The 22,307-nt window shown below is 39.8% G+C and overlaps 1 protein-coding gene across 1 annotated transcript; it reads left to right on the forward strand.

Moving 5' to 3' along the window:
* The first annotated feature begins 985 nt into the window (after positions 1-985).
* On the forward strand, positions 986-22,067 carry LOC109463961. The gene is made up of 17 exons (XM_019760879.1): positions 986-1,584; positions 8,207-8,485; positions 11,984-12,055; positions 12,265-12,317; positions 12,507-12,661; positions 13,286-13,442; positions 13,815-14,107; positions 14,496-14,714; positions 15,314-15,559; positions 17,073-17,149; positions 17,410-17,629; positions 19,355-19,615; positions 19,869-19,939; positions 20,162-20,272; positions 20,818-20,912; positions 21,153-21,222; positions 21,678-22,067. The coding sequence occupies exons 1-17, from the start codon at positions 1,330-1,332 to the stop codon at positions 21,906-21,908; spliced, it is 2,865 nt and encodes a 954-aa protein (XP_019616438.1). The 5' UTR covers positions 986-1,329; the 3' UTR covers positions 21,909-22,067.
* Positions 22,068-22,307: the final 240 nt, after the last annotated feature.

Below are 22,307 nucleotides of genomic sequence, written 5' to 3' on the forward strand. Positions count from 1 at the left end.
TGTGTTGAATTATTTTGATATCGGCGATTTAAAGAACTAATTCGCGGACGTCGACCCAATCTTTGTAAGGGACAGTGGTGAAGGTGGGTAACATTAGGTGCTTTTTATTCAGTAATCTGATTTGTCATTAAAGCTTCATCTCTTTGTTAATTTCTCTATCGTTTGTTGACTTTATGAGCTGCTTTTTCCAGCGAGTCTGAATGGGGTAGGGCACATTACAAATTAAACAAATCTTTCATTCAGTTAACCCACTGAGTTCCGAAACATCTCCATCTTTATCTAACGCATTCATAGTACAATAGTATTAGCCTCTACCAGGCACCGCGCGGATCGCTGGAAAAAATAGTAACGTTAGAAATTGGCCGAAATAAAGGGATACTAGTAGTACGTATACCAGAGAAGATCCAGGGCCATAGAAGCTCCAATTTGCGACCCACGGGTCTATGGCCCTGGATCTTCTCTGGTATACGTACTATCCCTTTATTTCGGCCAATTTCTACTATTTTTCCAGCGATCCGCGGTGCCTGGTAGAGGTGGTGTATACTAGCGAATTTACCAGCGGCGATCATGTTTTACAATGAACATGCAATTAGCGGCCCTCCTTTACAAACAAGGTGTTACTAGTACTCAACGATGCAACGTAACATTGTATTCTTTACCATGATACTTGTCACTTTTGGTCGGACTCGAAGGAAACATAACGATATGCATGAGAGCCCACCTTTAGATGCCATTCATTCAATATTTGCTAACTACGTACGTAAAGACATTGGCCTAGGACGACCAAAGAAGTCTGTATAATGTCCTTGGGACGACTTATAAGCATAGCCCTTTGAAAAAAAATGAACAGGAGTATTTTGACGTTTTGTGAAACGTCTCCCAGGTAAACCTTTCTATGAAAGCAGTATCATATTTATCGGTTAATATTTCCGTTATATCATAAATTTAAAGAACATTCAGGTCCCCGAAAACATGAATGGAACGTTCCAAACTTCCTTTGTTGTCACGTGACAACCTTGCGGTCCTTCCGAAGAGACTGTATCGTTTTGCCCCGAGGAGAGAATGTTGACATTTTGTGTTGAACTTTTCCGGCTCAAGTATCCATTAACAATCGAAGTCCTTCATCTGAGACTGTTTGTCCACACTGGCGAGGAGATGTAGCGTTCGACAGGGCGGAATATTGGCAGCTCCAGTGGGAAACAAAGATGTCTTCAACACGTCCTTGTGCCGAGTGGCTGAAGCCAAGGAACCCCCCAGATTTCAACCTTTCTTCAAAACATACAGGACAACGAGAATAATAGTATAAAATAGGGGAAAGGCTTCGCAAATATGGCGTCATCCAGTCTCTTAAACCCGACGGTTTGCGAGGTGAGTTACGACGATGAGATCGGGGCCGGAGGACGGGAGGTTGTGGCGGCGTACCAACGACCGCGAACCGGCGGGCTGTCGCCTCCCCGCGCCCGCCCGCAAGTCCTCCGCGACACGCCGTCCCTGTCGTACGGAGACTACGAGGAGTATCGGGAGTACGTCAAGTGTATCTACCGGGACAGCAGGCCCGTCTCACAGCTAACGTACGCGTACTCGGTAAGTATAGGATCCTCAACAGGTTGTCAGAATGGTAAAAACACATTTTGTTGTTGACATTTTGAAGGAAAAAGTGCACCTGTCTCTGAAAAGCCAAAGGGGTTTAGTTGCTTTCGAAATCAGGGGGTGGGGGTACACTAGATATTAGGAACCGTTGGGATAAACCTTTCCTCTATAACTGTTGCCGAAATGAAATGGACAAAGGCAAAACTTGCTAAAACTAAGTGAAAGATCGCTTGAAAAGATTTGATTCGTTGGTTGCCATTTTCCTGGGGGATTTAACAGTGCAAAAATGACAAATTGGTCAAAATTCACTGTAATTCTCTGATGACCTTTTTAGGTATTATGTTGAATATTTCTGATGCACTACATTTTATTCCAACCACCTGTGACCAAAGACTGTCAAATATGCAACTAAATCTTTTCCAGTGCTGTCTTGTGTTTTAAATTGGCTGTTGTGTTTACGCTGTTTCCAGGTGAAAATTTTTTGTTTGACTCCCGACAAAGGTATAGCAGGCAAGGTTATCAACTGAAATATTTCTCATTCTCCAGTCTGTGTTTTGTACACAAAAACCTTTTCACAAAAGAAATTGGTACATGGAGTTGATAGCAGGAGCGAACTGGTGTTAGTGTTTAGGTGCCATTTTTGAGTGGACTGATGCAGTTTTAAGGTTTGTAATGAGTATTCTGAGTGATCACACATATATGTACAGCCATAGAATTGTTTTATCTGCCTTGTTGTACTTTCACCTCTATGACCCGTAATTGCGATACCATGATGTCGGCTGTATCAATCTGCGACTGTTTGTTTACTTAGCGTGGTTACTCGGCGTATTGAGTGGCCTGTGTAGCCATTGTTCAGAATGAATGGGCATTCACCTCTTGATACAGCAGTAAGGACTGTGTTTAACATCCCCCATCCTGCCTAACCCCGTAACTAATACAAATCTGATTTCAAGCCAAGAAAGGCTAACGTCTAAGTCTGACTAATTGCTAGATAATCTTACGCTGAAGTCTAAAAGAAGTATCACCTTTCAGTATAATTGACAAGAAGATATCCTGTCCATTTGTTACTATGATGTTAGCTCAACTGGTATTACAGTAATTTGACAGAGCCAAAGGCTTGAGCTTTTAAGGTACAAAATATATGATCTTGTAGCTTAAGTAAGTTTCAGCATTAGTTACCGTTATGCATCTACAGAAGAAATAAGATAGGACGCTTCTTGACCTGGTTTGAAGTTGAAGCTTCATTTTTTTTCAGTGTGGGAGTGACAGTCTTTTTTTTTTCTTTGTAGATTGACCTGTGAATTTGACAGTGAAAATAACAATGTATAGAACTGTAATTTACTTTACTTACTTAACTTATGTATGGAAAAAATGAAATGACACTGAGAAATGCAAATACATATACGTTGCTATCTAAGGCCACACCAGCTAGCAAGTTACATGTTGGCTTGATTTACAAGTTGCTGAAACTAGGATCTGTTGTACCGTTGGTGTCTGACTTTCTCGAACTATTGATGGTAAAATAATAAGAGCATTTTGATGGTGATTCTTTCATGCTACCCCGACGAAATTGCTCTCCTAGCAGTCTACCTGACTGATTGGCCCCCTAGAAAGAGCTAATTAACCTCCAGCAGAGAGATTCTTATCCTGATTTACAACAAGTTATTGAAACTAGTACCTGTTGTTCAATTGGTACCTGATTTTCTTTTACTATTGATGGCAAAATAAGAGCATTTTTGGTGTTGATTTGTATCCTTGTAGCCAGATCACTAATTTCTGCTCCTAGCAGTCCGTCCAACCGATTGACCCCCTAGAAGGGGCCAATCAACCCCTGGCAGAGAGAGATTGTGTATCACCCAGTCACCCTGAATGGAACACATTAGCCTCTACCAGGCACCGCGGATCGCTGGAAAAATAGTAGAAATTGCCCGAATAAAGGGATACACAACCCACGTGGGTCACGAATTGGATCTTCTATGGCCCGGGATCTTCTATGGTATATTATCAATTTATTTTGGCCAATTTCTACTATTTTTCCAGCGATCCGCGCATTCCGCGGTGCCTGGTAGAGGCTAGGAACACATGCTTTTTTGACAAATCAGAAAAAAATTGGACAATAAGAGAACCGACAAATTTATTTTCCAAGGCCCAAAGAAATTGTTTTTCTGTCATGTGACAAATCTCAGTTGTCCAATCCAGTATCCGTATCCCACCACCAGGCTGGTAAATGTTCGACCAGTCGACAACAATCAGGTGGGCACCTGGCTTTCACCAGTGCCTAATCTGTGGATTACTACTCAAAGCCCATCTGAAGCCAGTCACCACATACCATGTAGCTGCACCTGACATACTATAGCAACTGTTGATATGCTTTACAGGAAGTAACAATACAGCAATATGTCAAATGCATTTTGCATTAAAAGATTTTCTCTGCACACGCTACAGTAACCATTTTTGTCTGACTGCCTATGTGATACAGACACATTTTAATAGCAGCGGCATCCTTCTATTCTGTAAGTCCTTTTGCTATCATTACATACCTGTAAAATGGTAGGGAGTTTGGGTATCATGTTTGTAAGGTAAATAGTTCAATATCTAAGGTATGTACTTTGTTTGCACATGACTTAAAGCTTGTGTTTGAAGTCTTTAATGATAGGTTACAGCCCATGACTAGAACTGAAGTTTCCTCTGATGTTTTAATGACAGAGAATGGGCAGTAATGCAGTTTTCTTTGAGAGCAAAGTGTACATCAATCAGGGCTCGTAATACCCACTTACAACCTGTAATTTGTAGCAGAGAAAGGTTGTAGATAACAATGAGACTGTTCCATTCTGTTTTCGAAGGAAGTTTAATTCATTATAAATTTCTTCTGAATCTATTAAATGAATCACAATTATTATTTTTTTTGTCTATTCTATTAATGTATTTTTCAGGACTTGATGACAGATCCATTCATTTTTATTGACTGAATGAACATGAATTTTGTTGATCATGGTTCGAAAAGTTTGATCCCCATAGCAACAGGCAGTCCCTAGATGTAGGCGAGTAACCTCATTAACTTAAGGCCCACTAATCTTCCTAATGTGTTTTTAATGAGGCTAATTGGCATGTACCTGTCCAAGGTTTGAGTACCAGAGATAAAACACATGTTGCCTTTTGGTGAAAACACCAATAAATTATCTGATTTTGTGGAGTGGTGTTTGTATGGTTACAGATTACAGAGTTATTTCGAAACTCTAACATTCCCAAGGGAATGAGAGATACTCTGTACAATCTGCAGAATATACAGACTTTGTAGCTTTCTACATGTTATACTTATAGGATAGGTCAATGTAGAAATTATCTTTTGATTTTGAAATTTAGCAGCAGAAAATTACCAGAGATCGTAAACTTAAAAGGTGAAACATTTATACAACAAAAGTGTTGAATTAATAATGAATTACATATGTAAATGATTAGATCACTACTATTAATAATCTTAGTAGTAAAGCTTGTTGGACCAAAAAACATGTACATTATATTGTGGTTATATTTGCACAATTAATAATGTTAACACAGACAAAGGAGTTTTTTCATGAAGGTATTTGATGATTTACTGCACATAAATTTGTATATTGGAATGTCCCGTCATGTTTGGCATATCTTGTAAACTAGACCAAATGATAGGAGTTTGCAAAAAAACTACATGTACATGGTAATTTGTGAAGAATGAAAATACCCAACCTGCCCCTCCCCTAAATTGAAAAGTGGAATGGCCTGGAGAAATGTTATGCCATGTTGCCATGGCAACACATCAAACAGCCACAGGTGCAGTCCTTGATCTAGGAGAACTGTCATAATAATGGATGATGAATTGCCGAGGCAGTGTTTAAAAATTTGAATGTGTTCCTTTCTTTAAATATTTTCTTGAGAAAAGTTATCATGACTGAGCCTGGATGACTTTTAAAAATGTAAACATTTAGTCATGTTTTCACAACAGAAAAGAACAAATCTACATGGACAGATGTACAATGGCTCACCTTCAAATTGGAACGAATTCCAAAGCAAAGTATATTTACCTAAAACATATTCCATCGTTTTTTTTCCTGTCCCAGCTTTGCTATATATACAAATCATGCACACAACTGATCTACCAGTAGTTTCTACAATTGGATAATCTCCAAGCTATGGTAAACTGAGTCTTTCCTTAGTGGACGTTTGGGTAGTTGACACGAAGGCTGAGTCTGGTTCTTTTGATGTCGGAGTACAAACAGCACTACTAATCTGTGTAGTTTATGTTCAGAAGCACCTATTATTGACATGTTTCCATGGCTGCAGTAAAAGGCTTGTAGTACTTCCCCGGGTACTTCATGCTTGGTTTATAGGCATGTAGTTGGCTAGGAGACAGGTCTGGACTGGAATGGCATCGCCTTGTTTTTACGCCAAGCTGGTACAGATTCGCTTGTGTGTGTGGGACCCTGTACTGTACCGAGGTCTTGCCTGAGGCATAGACATTTACCAGTAGTCCTTCTGAGAAAGTATACGCCATGAGTAGTGGGGGCTACAGGACGGCAATAAGGAGACCGCGTATGACTTCCGTGGTAAGTTAAATCTGTATTCATAACTTTAAGAAGGCCATAAAAAGCTTAAGACATAAGCTTCATACTGATAAGCTTTGTTGCAAAATATTTACTTAGATACTGCAAGGAAATTAAAGGGTGCTGGCTGTTTTTAGCAGTTGCTCTTTTTAAAAGTCACAATCAGTAATCTTTGAAAGTCGGTTTTCATTGTTTGAAATGTTTATTGTTTGAGTGTTATATCATGTAGGAAAGTGTTGCTTTAGAAGGGATGTTAAATCTTCTCATGTAAAGTTCAAGATGTTATAATTCATTTACGGGCAAACATGGTGTTCTCATGAGTAGCTTTGTCATCAAATTAGTAGGTCATACTTTATGATAGGTCATAGCGGGGGGAAAACTAAAAAGGAGTTTTAGAAAAATTTTGGAGTCCATTCAGGCCCATAGAAAAGTGTCAGCCAGTGAAATTTTCCCTAGATTACATGACTTTCTTGTGCTACAAGAACATTATTTTTGAACAATCATGTTGTTCTTTGTTCTACATATATATATACGCCAGCTTTGTACAAGTTGGGAAGTAATGTCTAGAATAATTAGCTTGTTCCCACATTTCACACAGCCTGAGATGGCCATATCTTATTGATTTTTAACACACACACATATACAATGCCACCCAGAGTGTTTACAACTGCAAGTAAGCTGCTTTTGGCAGAAGGGCAGACCAACGACAAAACATACATTGTAGCGACCCAAATCCAATCAGGACATGATTGTACATGTGGCTTCAAGTCTGCCATGGCTATAATTGGCTTGTGTGGTGAACAGTGAATACACATCCATTCAAAGCAGTTAAGATAGATGTTCTAGTTACAGACGAGTGTGTTATCAGTATCAATAAAACTTTGACTGTTCTGCTTTATTGCAATTTGCAATAGATTATTAGCTATGCCCTTTATTGCTTTGGTCTGATAAGATACAGTTGTACATGAACAAACAAATAGAGTAATACAACAGATTAATACAAGAACTTTGATCTGAATTCTGATCAATAATTGTGCACTATGTGTACGCCTATTGGAAATTCTTTCTCCCAGCGTCATAGTCTTGCAAAACAGTTTTTCCCACACCTGTTGAACAGGCTCCTTACAATAATAACAGGGCACCGTCCACTGCATCTGACAGGCATCATTAGTGCCCAGTAAATCTGGCCAATTTAGAACAATACCCGGAGATTTGCAGACAAAAGCACTAGGTGCCAGGGACTGTCAGGTCTATGATTTACCATTTTTCTCTGTCCCTCTTTGCAGTTCTAGATTGGGGAGCCATGGATGAGCCGTTTTTGCAGTGTATTCCTATAAGGATTGAAAATGTATGTGTATTGAAACTTACTAATGGTGGAAATGAAACTTTAAAAGGTGGTAGAGAAGGATAGGAGATTGTAGAAAGGTGAGGAAGCATGATGTTTAGGTGAGGGTTGGTGTCCCAGCATTGAGTACAGTACTGTTGAATTGATGTGTTATTGATAGTGCTAACTGGATTTTAATTCTCTCTTTAAATCACTTTATCCAACTCTACAGACAAAGAACACATATGAGTGTTGGTGGTAAGTTTATGTCCCAGCATTGAGTACAGTACTATCACCGGTAATGTGTTAAGCCTCGGTCACAACCCGCCGTGCAAAAACGTGGGCAAATGTAGGGGATCTGTAAGTGGTGAGTACGGGTGATGCGCGTGCCCCGTACGTACAGTACGTAAGCAGCACGTGTGAGCACGGCCTCCTTACAGAGATTGTATGTTGTAAGCATGTACAACTCACTTACCACTTGCGCAAAGTACGATGCACGCAATTACTTCGGCCAGACTTGGCGTGCAGACCACACCTTTACACCTTGCACAACTGTGCGAGTGATGTGCGTTGACACCACTCCTTCCCTACGTTTTCAGAAAAACGTAGCAGACGTGGCCTCCCAATAAAACATACGGACAAAGAGCATGCACGGCGGGTTGTGACCAAGGCTTTACTGATAGATGCTAAAAGGATGTTAATTCTCTCTTTACAGCCAAGGAACACACCCAGCACGCCGTTCATAGGAAACCCACAGACTGTCCTCCACCAGCCGGATGCCAGGGAACTCGGGACATCCCGCCGAGACCGCGTCCACACGGCCCCCTGTAGTGCCACGCGCAGAGTCCCCACGGCACGTACCATGCCCGGCGCGGTCCGCAGTAGTCCGGCGGTGTCCAACCGTGTGCCAACCAGTCATAACATCAACGCTGAGACCTTCCGTAGACCACAGTGGATTCCAGCTTTAAACGCATGGGTGCCTGACACAAAACAGGTGGGAAGATTAGCATCAAGAACTTACTGTTCCTTTATTATTTGATTAAGTTAAACTTTTACTATATTATAAGTTTAAACACAGTGTGTAATTTCCAACACAAAGGATTGGACTTACCCAAAGTTTTGACTGTGCAACTCAAGGAATGACATAAGACTGGAGTTAGGTCCAATCATTTGTGTTGGAAATTACAACTTTCAAACTGCTTCATAATGACTTCTACCAAGACAGCTTAACTTTCAAGATAAGTAACAAATGCATTGCCATGGCCTTTTCTACTTTCATTTCAAACTATATAGACCATACAATAATAAAAAAAGTAGTGCAACTGAAGGGTGTGAGAATATTAACTTAAAGGTAAATAGATTTTAGGATATTAAGTGTTTGAAAAGTTGCACGGTCAAGTGTTTTATGACTTTGACATATATTTTATGCTAGACATTAGTCAACAAGGCGGGCCCACCACTGTTTCTTGTCACACTGATCTTTGTGTTCAAAGTGTGTCCTTTTGTTGATTTTTTATGGTGTAGTTTTTGCTTACAGAACTGGTTTTACTTCAGTATAACCAGCTACAATGTTGTGCAATGGCCAAGTTAAAAGTGCTTGCCTTGCATTTGGTAGGTCGTGAATTTGATCCCCGGCCAAGTCATACCAAAGACTTCAAACATGGTACATACTGCTTGCTTTCTCAGTTTAGCACTCAGCATTTAGAGAAAAATATGGGAGTTAACCACTACCAGTGGGCTAGCCCCCTGCTGTAGTGATTGCATGACTGTGTGGCCCAAGGGTCATAGAAACGGAGATGGGCACTGCCATATGTGACCATACTTATGGTTGTGGGGACTTAAACTGTTCCCAGGAACAACAGGCTGAATACACATCCAGCTTTCCTTTGATCTTGGTAGCTTACTGAGCGCTTTAGCTGTATTGATTTGTATTGATTGGAGGGATTAAGAGAATTATAGGATTTATGTAAACCTGTTAAGTATTATGCATTGTGGGGTAGAAAACAATCAAACTTGTTGTCACTAGTAATTTAAACTCAAATAATAATGATAATATAAAGAATATTGACTATTTCAAAGAAAGTCATCATACATATGTCTGTACCAAAATCATAGGTGGTAAGGTAAAAAGTAAGCATTTTATATTTCCTTTTTTATGGTTATATACTATAGATAGAAAACAAGTATAACATATTACAATGGCATGATACAAAGAAACAACTTTTTTGTACATTTAGGTATCTAACAGAAAAGTAATAAAAGCTACAATTCCTTATTTCCTGACTGAGCACAAGCAAAGTAAAATTGAAGATTTCTGTCATTTTGTTAGTCACAAAAATAGAAAGTTCTAGTTGTGTGGGTTATATCCTTGCGTAACAGTGTTTAGTGGCGCTTGGATGTAACAACTTTCATTTTGTTACATCGTAATTTGTTTGTATTACCTCCACTCCAAAGTGGGAACACAATGGCCAGGATACGCTGGTCTCACCCCCGACCCGCGACCAGGTATCGTGTTCTCCACGGCGCAACGCTGAATGGGCGTGGACAAAGGGGCAGGGGTAGGGCGCCTGTTTGGAAACAACTCGCTGCATTGTGGAGGTTTATTCTATGAGAGTTTAGGTTTCACAGGGGGAAGAGGATGTGGTCACACTGCCTAACACTAGTAACAGAATTAGTCATGGTGCAGTGGTGGGTGGATTTTTAAATGTTATGGTTAGTGGTAGGAAAAATCTTCCACCTGTTTTGACAATTGCAACAGGTAGCAGCCATACCGGATATTCAAATGCAAAAAAACATTGAAAGATTTCACACCACCATAAAGTATTACGAGCTGTTGTGAACTTCTTGTTTTATTAATAATTATGAATATACCGGGTAACTGGCAATTGAAGCCCAGAAATGAAATAACCTTTTATAGTTTTAGTTAGTTTAGTTAGTTTTTATCATTCACTTACTCCTGCCCTACTGGGGTAGAGTTTTTTTTTACCCCCAATTTGACCTTCCTGGCAGTCTGTAGTTACACCATTCACTTCTTGTCTCTCTAATGTATTCAAATAACTACAAACATACAGGCAAACACACAAACTTAGTCACCATACATAATGGTAGAATTAGTGTCCACTGTCAGTCATTTACTAGTAGTATTTTGCCAAAATGTCACAGCACAGTGCAGTAGTGGCAACAATGACTAGAACAAGAGGCACTAATTAAAAACCTACCAGAAAACTCACCAAAGCTATGATTAGATATCCATTAGATATTAATTCTGATATTTCTGAAAGTCCAAGGTATCTTTTAGCAGAACAGAATGTGTGGAATGGCCAAAGCACCACAATGTTAAAAAATATCGCAGATTTGAACTCTTCACACTTCTGCCCTACTTTTATGTTTTCCTTGGTCAACATTTTCCCCACATTGCTCGTTCTCATGTTAATTTCTCTGGTCCACACACTCTTAAATCATCAAGTTCTCTGTGTGCAGCACAAAAGCCTGTGAGGGCATTGTGATGGAGTTTTGATGGCCTCTTCATGTAACCATGGTTACCACTCCTCCAGGCTAACCATATCAGCTGGTACCAGCATTTATGAGCACTTCAGTAGGGCAAAATCTGGAGCTTCTGCAGCTTTAAAACACTGCAAAATGTAACAATGTATCAGGATGTTACAATACGTAGAGTCTTGCAGGGTTCAACTTTCTCAAAAAAGCTTCTGACACAATCTGTACAAAGATTTGACGACATGTTTTTGTTATGATCATTGGTATGTAACGAGTTCCCAACAACCATATGTCGCTGAATGACCATTGTGGGAAGCACATTTCCATATCTAAAAGAGCCTCAAACCCGCTAAAGTGGGGCGTGTATTAATGATAAGTGTTGGGCCAGGTTCACTTGCAACAGGATTATTGTATACGTGGATGTGTACATGTGTAGGTTATGAACGATGAATGGTTGTTTTAAGTACGACATAGCCACTATCATCAGGAGAAGATATGTGGGAGAGGTAGGAAACAATGTTTTAACCTCCATGCAGATATTTGGGTGACAGATGGTAACATTTTCTCATGAGTTGGGCTATCAGAGAAACCCAGCAGTCAGAAAATGTGACGATATGCACCCAACACCTGCTTGGAGATTAGGTGTGTCTTCTTGTATAAAAAAGACATAATGTCACTCACCAGTTTGGCACAATGTTTTATTCACAAATGCCAAACATTCTGCAAAAACTTATCTATTGATTGTATCTGGGAATGGTAGATGTCAATAATTCCAACTCTGCTGCTTTGTTACCGAATCAATGCATAAATCCACCAAGTATAAGGTATCAAACACAATTGTTTTGTGGTAAACAAGGTATTATAATACCAATTGGATGTTGGTCCTCTCTCAATAATGAAACAATGTATAATGTTTTTAAGCAGCTGTGATAATATGAAATTTGATGATGCCACAGTAACTCACTTTTTATTAAAGATTGAATATTTTGTTTCTCAGAGAGAAAAGGAGTCTGCTTATATCAACTTTGTTGGTGCTGTTAGCCTGCTGGATAGGGGGATCTACCATGAGGTGAGACTGTCTAAACCTCTATTATGTTTATACCCTTTCTTTTACAAAGTTTTCCTATCATTGCTTCGGTGAACCCGTCATTTGATAGAATCTCGTTTCTTAATGTTGGACAAAAATTTTGGCCAAACCGTCGATTTACAGACAAAATTGCTGTGTAATATTATCACAAAATCACTCAGTACTGTAATTTAGCTTGATTTTTTTTTCAGGAGCCCAACTTAAATGGACTAGAACCACCACAACCATGTCCACGGTTTATGAAGTAGGTTCATAATTCACGTTTTCTTCCGAACATTTTGAAAATACCATGTTGAAGGTTTTCATGTGATACAAAGGTCATATATTCTACATTGGAAATTTATAAGGGGAATTTCCATGATGTGCAGTCTTATTGCATCTTGTTCAATGTTTTATAACAATGGACCTTATGATTGTAATGATAATGTTTCAGCCACATGACCCAGTCTGTGCCCATCGGACCAGTGAATGCTGCTAAGTCAGTGAAGAGGATAACCAGTAACAGGTCTCCCACCATTCCCAAAACTCCCTTCACTGACCGCAGGAGAGAAGACCTACTGCCAAAGTCACTCACCAGACCTCCTCAAAGTGAGCTTTAGTTCTTATATTATAATTTTCACACTCTTGTATTATCTGTTTGTTTGCGTCATTTGGGGGACATACACTAATCTCCTAGTAGATCTTTCAGTACCTAGGACAGTATCCAATTGGCAAGACAGTATCTTGCATATTAGTTTCTTTCTTGCCTATTGAATACTGTCTTGGTTACAGAAAGACCCATAAGAATAAGTCACTGTAAGGGTACATTATGGTGTGAGTGGATCAAACCTACTTAGCAAAGTTTGGTCTTAAATGCAGCTCCTAACTTACTGTAACATACTTTCCGTGGTATAATTAGATTCGCGGAATTAGCGGGGACCTTTGTATCACAAATCTATTTCCCTGCAAACTTTAGGCCCCGCAAATTTAAAGATATTTACAGTAAGTCCCAATTCTTTGTAGTTAGTGTTGGAAGTGAAAGCTTAGTCTTTATTTCATAATGACTTGTACCAACACAGATGAACATTCATGCTAAAATGTGTTATGCCTTGAAGCTGTTTACTGGTTATGCAAAACAAGGAAACAAACAAAAGATATGTTTTATTGATGAGTTGCTTTTTTTGTACATTTGTATCATGAAGCTGTAAAACTTTGTTTTTCTGCCATTATTAGGATTTGTACGACAGAGAGTACCACATTATGATGACAGACAGGAAGTTAACGCTGAAGACGTGCTTCTGTCTGTACCTCGCTCCCCGCCGCCCAGTGTACAGGACAGCGAAGCGGCACGGGATGATGGGCTGGAGGAAGGACATGCAAGCTTTATGAGGTTTTACTGATAGAATATCTTCTTAGATTACTTAATACATTACATAATGTACTCAAGGCCAAGAAAAGGGGTTGGGGACAATGTAAGATTTAGCATTGGTGATAACAATGTTTCTAAATGACTGTGAAAAATTTTGTGAATGAAGGTAAAGGCAGAAGGTAGTCCCATAGCCTTTTTCAGATAGGCGTAGTAAGTTGTAAGTTAATACACTGTTTCAAGGGCACAGTATAGAACCCATCTCTCTCCTTCCACTGCCCTTTACCTTCACAACTAAAGTCAGGTACCCATTTTACACCTGGGTGGAGTGAGGAAAATTGTGTGAAGTGCCTTTCATTCTTTTAAGGTTGTTAAACTGTCTGTCTTCTCTCCCAGCCACAGTGACACCCTGCACCGCCGTGAGGAGCTAGCAGACGTGGAGAGCCTGGGACTCACAGCAGGTGACCCCGAGGATGATGGGATATTCTCCATGTTTAGCGGTTACCATGGTGATATGGTGAAGCGTGGCAGTTCGGGCGGTGCAGGTGCAGGTGCAGGTGTGAGTTCAGGTGGGAGTGACTCGGGTGGCAGTGAGGAGGAGGAGGGGGAGCTGCAGGTGTCAGCAGGTGCAGAGACAGGTGGTGCAGGTGGCGGGATGGGGGTGACATCACTTGGTGGTAGTGTCAAAGGTGATTTGCTGCACACTACAGTAATGATCAGTTTTTCAAACAGTGTGATGGTGGTGTATAGTACATGTAGATAAAACGATCTGCTTGCCTAAAATACTAGTACTATGAGGATGTCATTTCCTATAGCCACCAATTGAACTGGTTTAACAGGTGGTTATAGGAAATGACCAGGCCTTATACACCAAGCAATTAAATTTAATGGTATTATCATATAGATATAGCCCACCAAACTTGGCAAATGTAGCGACATAGCAATCTATGCTGTGTATTATAAGTCCTACATGTTTATGATGTAGGTTTAGAACAGCATTAACAAAGTTTATATTGGTCAATGTCTTCTGGCTATATGAAAATACATGCAGTGTGTTAACTTCTATCTATTAAACAGGACTTGAATTGTTACACGCCATCCTGAAGGACCTCCTGGGCTCCACCCCTGTGGAGGACATAGACACAGAAGTGCTGAAGACAACCCTGAACAGCCACCTGGAGGACTGTAACACCTGTACTCACCTGGTCAGACAGGTGGTCAGGAGACAGCTGGGGCCTGTACCGGATAACTACCTGATGTCTGGACTAATCAGCATTCTGCCTCTCCTGTCCGCAGGCAGGTTTCCATGGTTACCAAATTCCTGGTGCTGATTGGTGGAGGGACCTGTCTCTACTCTTTCAGTCTCTACAGCAAAATTTCATCTTTTTTCCCCACGGGACCGAGACTGTTGACAGCTCAACCAATGACAATGAGTAACCAAAAATCATTGGTCATTGAAAGATCATTGCAAAATCATTGGAAGACCTTTTGAGAAGTGTCAGCACCCATTGAAAGATCATTGAGCAAATTTTCTTTTTTGAGGTTCTTGGAAGACCTTTTAGATCGTTGAGCAGTGATCACTGATTAAAAGAATGTTGATAAAATATCAAATTTTACTTTTTTTGGAGGCTCAATAGTCTTGTATCTGTGGAATCCTCTCTAACTTTGCTTCAGACATTTTACAGAGCACAATGGAAGGACTTCCTGGTTTACTAACAACTACTCATTTTACTTCGTATAGTTCAGCTTTTCTTTCAGCTCAGGAAATCCTGACTCGCCAAATGATGCAAGCACACAATCATGCACATACTGTTCTTCCTATCATCTATGGTGTAACTATGTTATTAGGGATAGAGAAGACTACATTCTATCTCTTCATGTAATCTAAACCTCAGGAGGAAGTGCCAGATCCCAGCTATCTCTCCCCTCTGATCATGATGATTGGAGTCAGGAGGGAGAGATGTCAGGGAGGGAGAGGAGAGGTATGGAGGATGAGGAGACAGAGGAGGGGGTGTCACTGTCAGGTGGTGGTCATGGTGGGACAGATGGAAATAATGGTGAAGGGGAAACTTGTGGTGAAGGGATGGTGCAAGGAACAGCAGGGGAAGTACATGGTCTGAAGGAAGAGGAAACATTGAAAGGTCAGTATAATGTGTATAATATTATGATTAACTGAACCATGCGAAAATGAGCGATATATTAGACGTAAAACAAGGACAACAACAACAACATAATATGTGGTTTAGAATTATACTGTTCTTCTTCAAGAAGTTATTTGCATTATACTGATACCTGTCTATCTATCTATCTATCAATCTATGTTGAAATGTCTACGTAAATTGCAGACCTGTGACAGGACAACAGCAGCAGAATAATCAAATACTAGATACCCCCCTTCTGCTCCAAGCTTTCCAGTTTAATACCAGTATTTTTGACATTATGTGACGTGTACTATTGAGTACACACAGCACCATCTAGTGACAGCAATAAGAACTACACCTTTATGCCATCTGAAATCAGTATTAATGAATTTTGAAGTGTTGAAGTTTAAATGTTTCATTTTAGGCAAGTATTACAACTAGAATTGTAAACACTTAGTTCAAATTATGAGTTTGATATTGACAATCTTTGGTATTATTTTCAAAGTCTAATTTTCCAAAAATATTGTCAAATACATGTACCATCAGGAAAGACCAGACACAAAGAAATGCTATAATTGCAATATTCAGATGATCCCATCAACTGCAGGAATCAATCAGTCAACCAATTAGCAGATCGATCAGTGACCTTTATTTAGACTGGGTCATCCTTCTAGAGGTCCAGTGGGAGCCTGTTACTAAGCAACAATTGTTCAGATCACTTCGAAAATAACGTCCAGTGACCTTCGGGCAGGGACACTATCTCCAAGGAGTTTTGTTGGGGTATACAAAGTCATTTTGAGAATCCTTTCAAGTCGAGTTTGTTTCATGTCTCTGCCTTGTTCATACAAAGACCTTGTTGGTCATGGTACTAGGTAGGTAGGTACTCTTTTGCAAGCACGTCGACAGAACGCACCACACCTGCGCGTAACCCGTAATGTATTGTACATAGCACTTTGCAAGAATGTCTCATATATATAGAATACAACACGGTGTATTCCGCATCGCCCTCGGTCCCGGCCCGACCGCGGGTCGGATTGCCCGACGGCCGCCCGTTATCGAACGTTATCGCGGCCCGGGTATGATATAAAAGGTCGTATTCGTGCATTTAAGGAAAACATTTCGTCTGTAGCTTCCAAATGTTATGTTGGAAAATATATCCTCTGCAACAGGCAAAATTCTGATGCAACATTGACCAAAAATCCACCAAAAACCGTGAAAATACAGGGTTCTGCGCAGGCGCAGTATGTTCTGCCGATGTGCTTCTTTTGCACATGGCAAGGGCCGCTTGTACGTCTAAGATTGGTTTGTTATGAGGGTTAGATATGCATAAAGTTGATTTCAAAAATGTTAATGGATGAAAATGAAGGTCAACCCTTTGTTTTGCTATATATGACACAGTTGAATGCAGTGTAACATTGGGATCAGGAGAACTTCAGTCTGTAAACTATTGTAAATGAAATAGATTATTGTAGTGAGTGAGTGTGAGTGTACTTTTGGTTTTTTTTCACCACAGACAGTGCAGCCAAGTCTAAGAAAGACAGGAAGGAGAGAAGAAGATCTTCTACCATAGCTGAGGCTAATGAAGATAAAGTGAGTACAGATTCTTTTAAAAACTGCACCAGGAGTCATTTCAGATTGGTTTTATCATTTTTATTTGCCAAACTACAATGTTTATTAAATATTGTAGCTCTCACCATAAAGCTCTAACAATGATTCTAGCTCACTCAGTAAACTGTGCATTTACACATTTACATAATTATACTTACAATATATTAGCACTACACTGTGACAGTTGTTTCTTCATCTTTCTTGATGATTGATGTATGACATTTTCTTTAATTCACTCCAAGGCACCAAAGTCTATAATGAAGAAGACCAAGACCCAGCCCAGAAGAGTGTCAGCCCCACGTGTTACCATAGAAACAGACCAGCAGTCCTCCATGTCTCAGCAGACTGACACAGAGGTGCCCACTGCTGTGGAGGACTATCCTATAGAGGAAGAGTTGGAGTCTGTTTCAGAGGTCTCCACCATTGAAGTACCACAACCCAAGTTTATACTAGACAGTAAAGGTTAGCCCATCTCAATATATATGATATTAATTGTCCACACTATGTATTGTAGCCCCAGGTAAATTTACTCTCCAAGCAGAGGTTGTAGGGGAATGATCGTTACTTTTTTATATATGGCCGTTTTTTTTTGTCGCTACCCCCACCAACCCCGTCGGTGGCTGCCGACCTTCTCTGGCAAATGGATACTGCCTGGCCAATTTGATACTGTCTTTTTGCCACCGATAGGGATCTGCTTCGAGATTACAGGTAATTGTGACTTTTCTTTGATGGTGACTATTGCTTCAGTTACAATGTTACAATTTGCAGTTGGTACAATTAGAAAATGCATAACACTAAATTTGTAGGAAGGTCTTGGTCAGATTTTGCTGTGAGTAACTCAGCCATCCAGGCTTTTGTTCAAGATGTGTATTCCTTTTTATCTCTGTCAAAGCAGGCTACTAGTATCTAGTATATAATCATTGTGTTAAATTAAAAACAGTGGCCATCAAAGACGTTACAAAATTGCTGAATGTTAGTAAAACTAATCATCCACTCAAAAAAGACAAGCTTTTTCTAACACCCATTGATTGAAGAAAGCTGGAACATAGTACATTCTTTTAAAACCTTTTCTTAGCTATGTCTTGTTTTTGTTTTTTTATGGACTGTCTGAAATTCTGAAACTTGTCTTCACTTCACTTACATGTAAATTATTCATACGTTTTGGAATAATACCTGTTTGACTACATTTGTGTACAAATCCCATTCAGCTGATAGGTTTCAAAATCTATCCAGTTGCTTGAGTTTTATTAATGTATAAAGTTTTTGATACAATTGTAATTATTTTTGATAATTGCTGTTACCCGCGGTAAGTCATCTTCATGTGGTTTTGTTGGTCAGATGAGAGAAAGATTTGTCTTTATTCACATGTCTAATGCAATATAAGTCTTGGGCTTAGAATTCAGTAATTTTGTCCAATTTGTTTGAGGGTCAGAGATGAGTGTTGAATCAAACCAGCTGTATGACCAAAGGCTATTTGGTCACTACCCACCTGAGTAAACAATGCAGGTGTTCTTACCTGTCTTTGCTGCCATTTACACACCACAGCGTTTGTCTGTAAACATCATTTTTTTCACTTAATGAAATCTGTATTTCCTGTTAGCATATTGCTGACCCTCATTTTGTATGTAATGATAGTTTGAGACTTTATAGCATGTTCTTTTGATAGATTAGTCCTGAGTCATACTGGGTACTTTTTAGTCCAGGGTACATGTACATGGCAGATGTAGCTTTAATTTGCATCTAGTGTTGATTCTGTATCATCTAGAGAGTGTGTCTGATTGTGGTCAATTGTAGTCAGCTGCTGTTTTGCATACCAAGGTCTGAAGTGTTCTTTACCCAGAGCGTATGTGCCATCTCTGTTTGCATGATCCAACAGGTAAGAAGAAGGGTCGGGACCTGAAGTCAGATCATGCCTGCAGACAGAAGTCTCCCAAAGTCTTGGACGTGATCTCACTACGCAGCCCGAAATCTTAGCTGCCATTTTATACCAAGGTCTAAAATGTTCTTTTGTGCCATCTCTGTTTGATCCCAGGTAAGAAGAAGGGCCGGGACCTGAAGTCAGACCATGCGTGCAGACAGAAGTCTCCCAAAGTGTCAGCCGCGATTTCCTTACACAGCCTGAAGCCGAGAGACACAACACTGTTTTTAATTGAAGTTTTCTTATGTGCCATCTCTGTTTGATCCCAGGTAAGAAGAAGGGCCGGGACCTGAAGTCAGACCATGCGTGCAGACAGAAGTCTCCCAAAGTGTCTGCCGTGATCTCCCTACGAAGCCCGAAGCCGAGAGACACGACGCTCCAAGACGAGCTTCGTCGTCAGCAGCTGGCTGAGGAGAGGAGGGCGAAGGCAGCGCAGATGTTTGAGAAGCTGAGGAAGAAGCCGACAGACAGAGGGGATGAGATGGAGGAGGGGGAGAGGGACAGGGCACTGCAGCAAGACTTTAAAGACTGTGAGTTAGATAGCTTTCAACACTGTTTAGAGTTAGATGCTCAAAGGTTAGGTGTTAACAAGTCATTTGGTGTAATTTAGCCAGCCTGTGAAGCTGGTGTGTTACACCAAAGAGCGTTATACCGGCTATACCGATACAGTTTTCTTGTAATGTGTTGTACAGCATTAGATATTAAACAATATGTTACAATTTTCAAATCAGTCTCTTTTCTTGTATTGTGTTATAATTGTCTTGATGTCTTATTTTGTTCCAGATGGTTTCCTCTCGAAATATTGCATCTTTAACAAGGACAAACTGAAGATGTACCGGAAAGCTTTTGATGCTGTAAGTCCAATTTTTTCTCACTGAAGGTTTTACAATCTTTTTCATCTCATCATTAGCTAGCAGTAGCCTCTCAGCTACACTTCCCTTGTATGACTACTACTGTACAACTGAATTGTTTCAACTGCAAATTTAAAACACAGTCAATCCTCTCTTTCCTTCCTGCCTAAAAATAATACCAGTAAACTGTATTGCCATGAATTGTAATTTGTTGTCTGATTACAGGTTGATGAAGACAAAGATGGGTACCTGTCAGGACAGGAGGCTCTGATGGCCCTGAAGGGTGTGGTGTACTCAGGGGCACTCAATGATGCAGAGGAGTACTATGTCTACAGGGTAAGGACTTCACTCTGTAATGCATGTACATACTTATTAGAAACATGCACTGTGTGTAGTATTCTAGTTCCAGTATGTTTTTCTGTAAAAACATGTATTTAATAATCCATTATTCAAATTTTGTATACTTGCACATACAAACTTTGAAGCAAGTTTGAAGTATTCTATCAAAGCCCAGGTTGTACATAAAGTACAATCATGTGTTTTATATTTTACTTTTCTAGAGAATCAATATTTTCTCCTTCCTATGTCCAGAAATTTTTAAAATGTGTGAAAGCGTCAGTTTTGTGGTCAAAACCAGTTTTGGAGTCAGGAATTTTAATTTCTTCATCTTTTAAGAGTACCAATAGAGTAATGCATACATTTATTTCCACACTGCTTCTATTGAACAATGCAGATTTGTCCACAAGTAAGTATTCAGAATTTACATTTTGTGTTTTTCTTTTTCAAAAAAATTTTATATTGCACAGTTCAATGTCAGACTCTGGGTAAGTTGATGTGAACTAAGAAGAATTTTTTTTCTAACACCCTTCTCACTTTAACAGATACTGGAGCTAGCAGACTACAAAGTTACAGAAGGAGCAGACTTCAAGTTATTTGCAGTGATGTCAGCTCTGTCTCAGAGAATAGCTTCTCTAGAGTAAGTATGGAAAGGCTTTAATGTCTACCATTGTAGAATCTAACAGCACCAGATCAGTCAATAGGATGTTGAAGTAAAACTGACATACATTTTTGTACATTACTGGCAAAAGCACAGCGAAAGCAATAAAATGAAAATAATATGTAAGAATATACTAGTAGTAAGATTGAAAATTTTGAATGCATTACCTATTGTAAGGGTGTCAGTTATAATGTGAATATCTGTTGTTTTTCTCTGCAGCAATTTTATGAAAGATCTGATCAGAAAGCTAGACTTCAAGTCTCTGGAGTACAAGATGTTTCGTCTAAAGGTTTGTTCCAAAATATCAAAACATCTCATGTTTAAAAACATCTCGTTTCTTACATTTGTGTCCTATCTTCTGTCACTCTGTGCACTCTGCATGTAGTACAGTAGGGCTGTCATTTACATTTTCCATGGTGCTGATATGCCTTCCAATGGTTGTACAGTTAGAAATCCTGGCTTTGAGGGTTTTGACAGATATCTGTAGATTCTGTACATACATTTGTACAAGGAGGCCTATTCCTTCACATGACACATGTAGAATGTAGTCTTTTTTGGACTTAATGATAAACGTAGAACGGTTTCAAGTCATATTAATTGAGCATTACATACATTACACGTTACCTGTTTTTCCTTTTTAAAGCAGTTAGTTAAAAGTTCCTGTGTGCATCATACATGTTTAGATCTGATAACAAATTCTCATTTCTCATATTTCTCGTTAACCACAACAATCTGCCATTTCAGCAACTGTTCCTGTGTAACGTGGACCCCTCGTCCAATCGGATTCCCCTGGAACATCTCATGTTGGAGCTGCAGGCAGGGGGGGTCAGCATGGAGCACCAGAGAGAGGTCCGGGCTGAGCTGGCTCACCTGGATAACCTTGACCTTCTGGACTTCCTGGCCTACGTGCCGCTCTTCATCATGATCCACCAGTCTGTAGTCAACAACCCTTTTGATAACCAGTGGAATAAATAGTTTCAATGTCAGTTGAGCATGTCAGCAGAACGTACTGCACCTACGTAAAATCTGCAACAGGCAAAATCTTAATGTAAAGTTGAGCAAAAACCCAACGAAAATCGTAAAAAATATGGGTTTTAGGCAAGCGCAGTACATTCTGCTGACAACTTGTCAGTTGTATACATCTACAAGCATAATTCTGTCAGGTCACACATATCTGCTACTTTGAAAAGTTACATCTAAAGAGATCTCCAATATAATGCAATGTCTCCAGGTACATAATGCACTCTTAATATGTAAACTGTGCATACCTGGGGGTGCTGTACTAGAGATCTTTCAAACACAGTGTTTTTTAAAGAGCCAGGTATATGTAACCTGGCAGACAAATGTTATTGAATGGACGTTATGTTGTAGTCA

Source organism: Branchiostoma belcheri, unplaced genomic scaffold, assembly GCF_001625305.1.
Source record: "Branchiostoma belcheri isolate BF01 breed outbred unplaced genomic scaffold, Haploidv18h27 scaffold13, whole genome shotgun sequence".
NCBI lineage: Eukaryota > Metazoa > Chordata > Leptocardii > Amphioxiformes > Branchiostomatidae > Branchiostoma > Branchiostoma belcheri.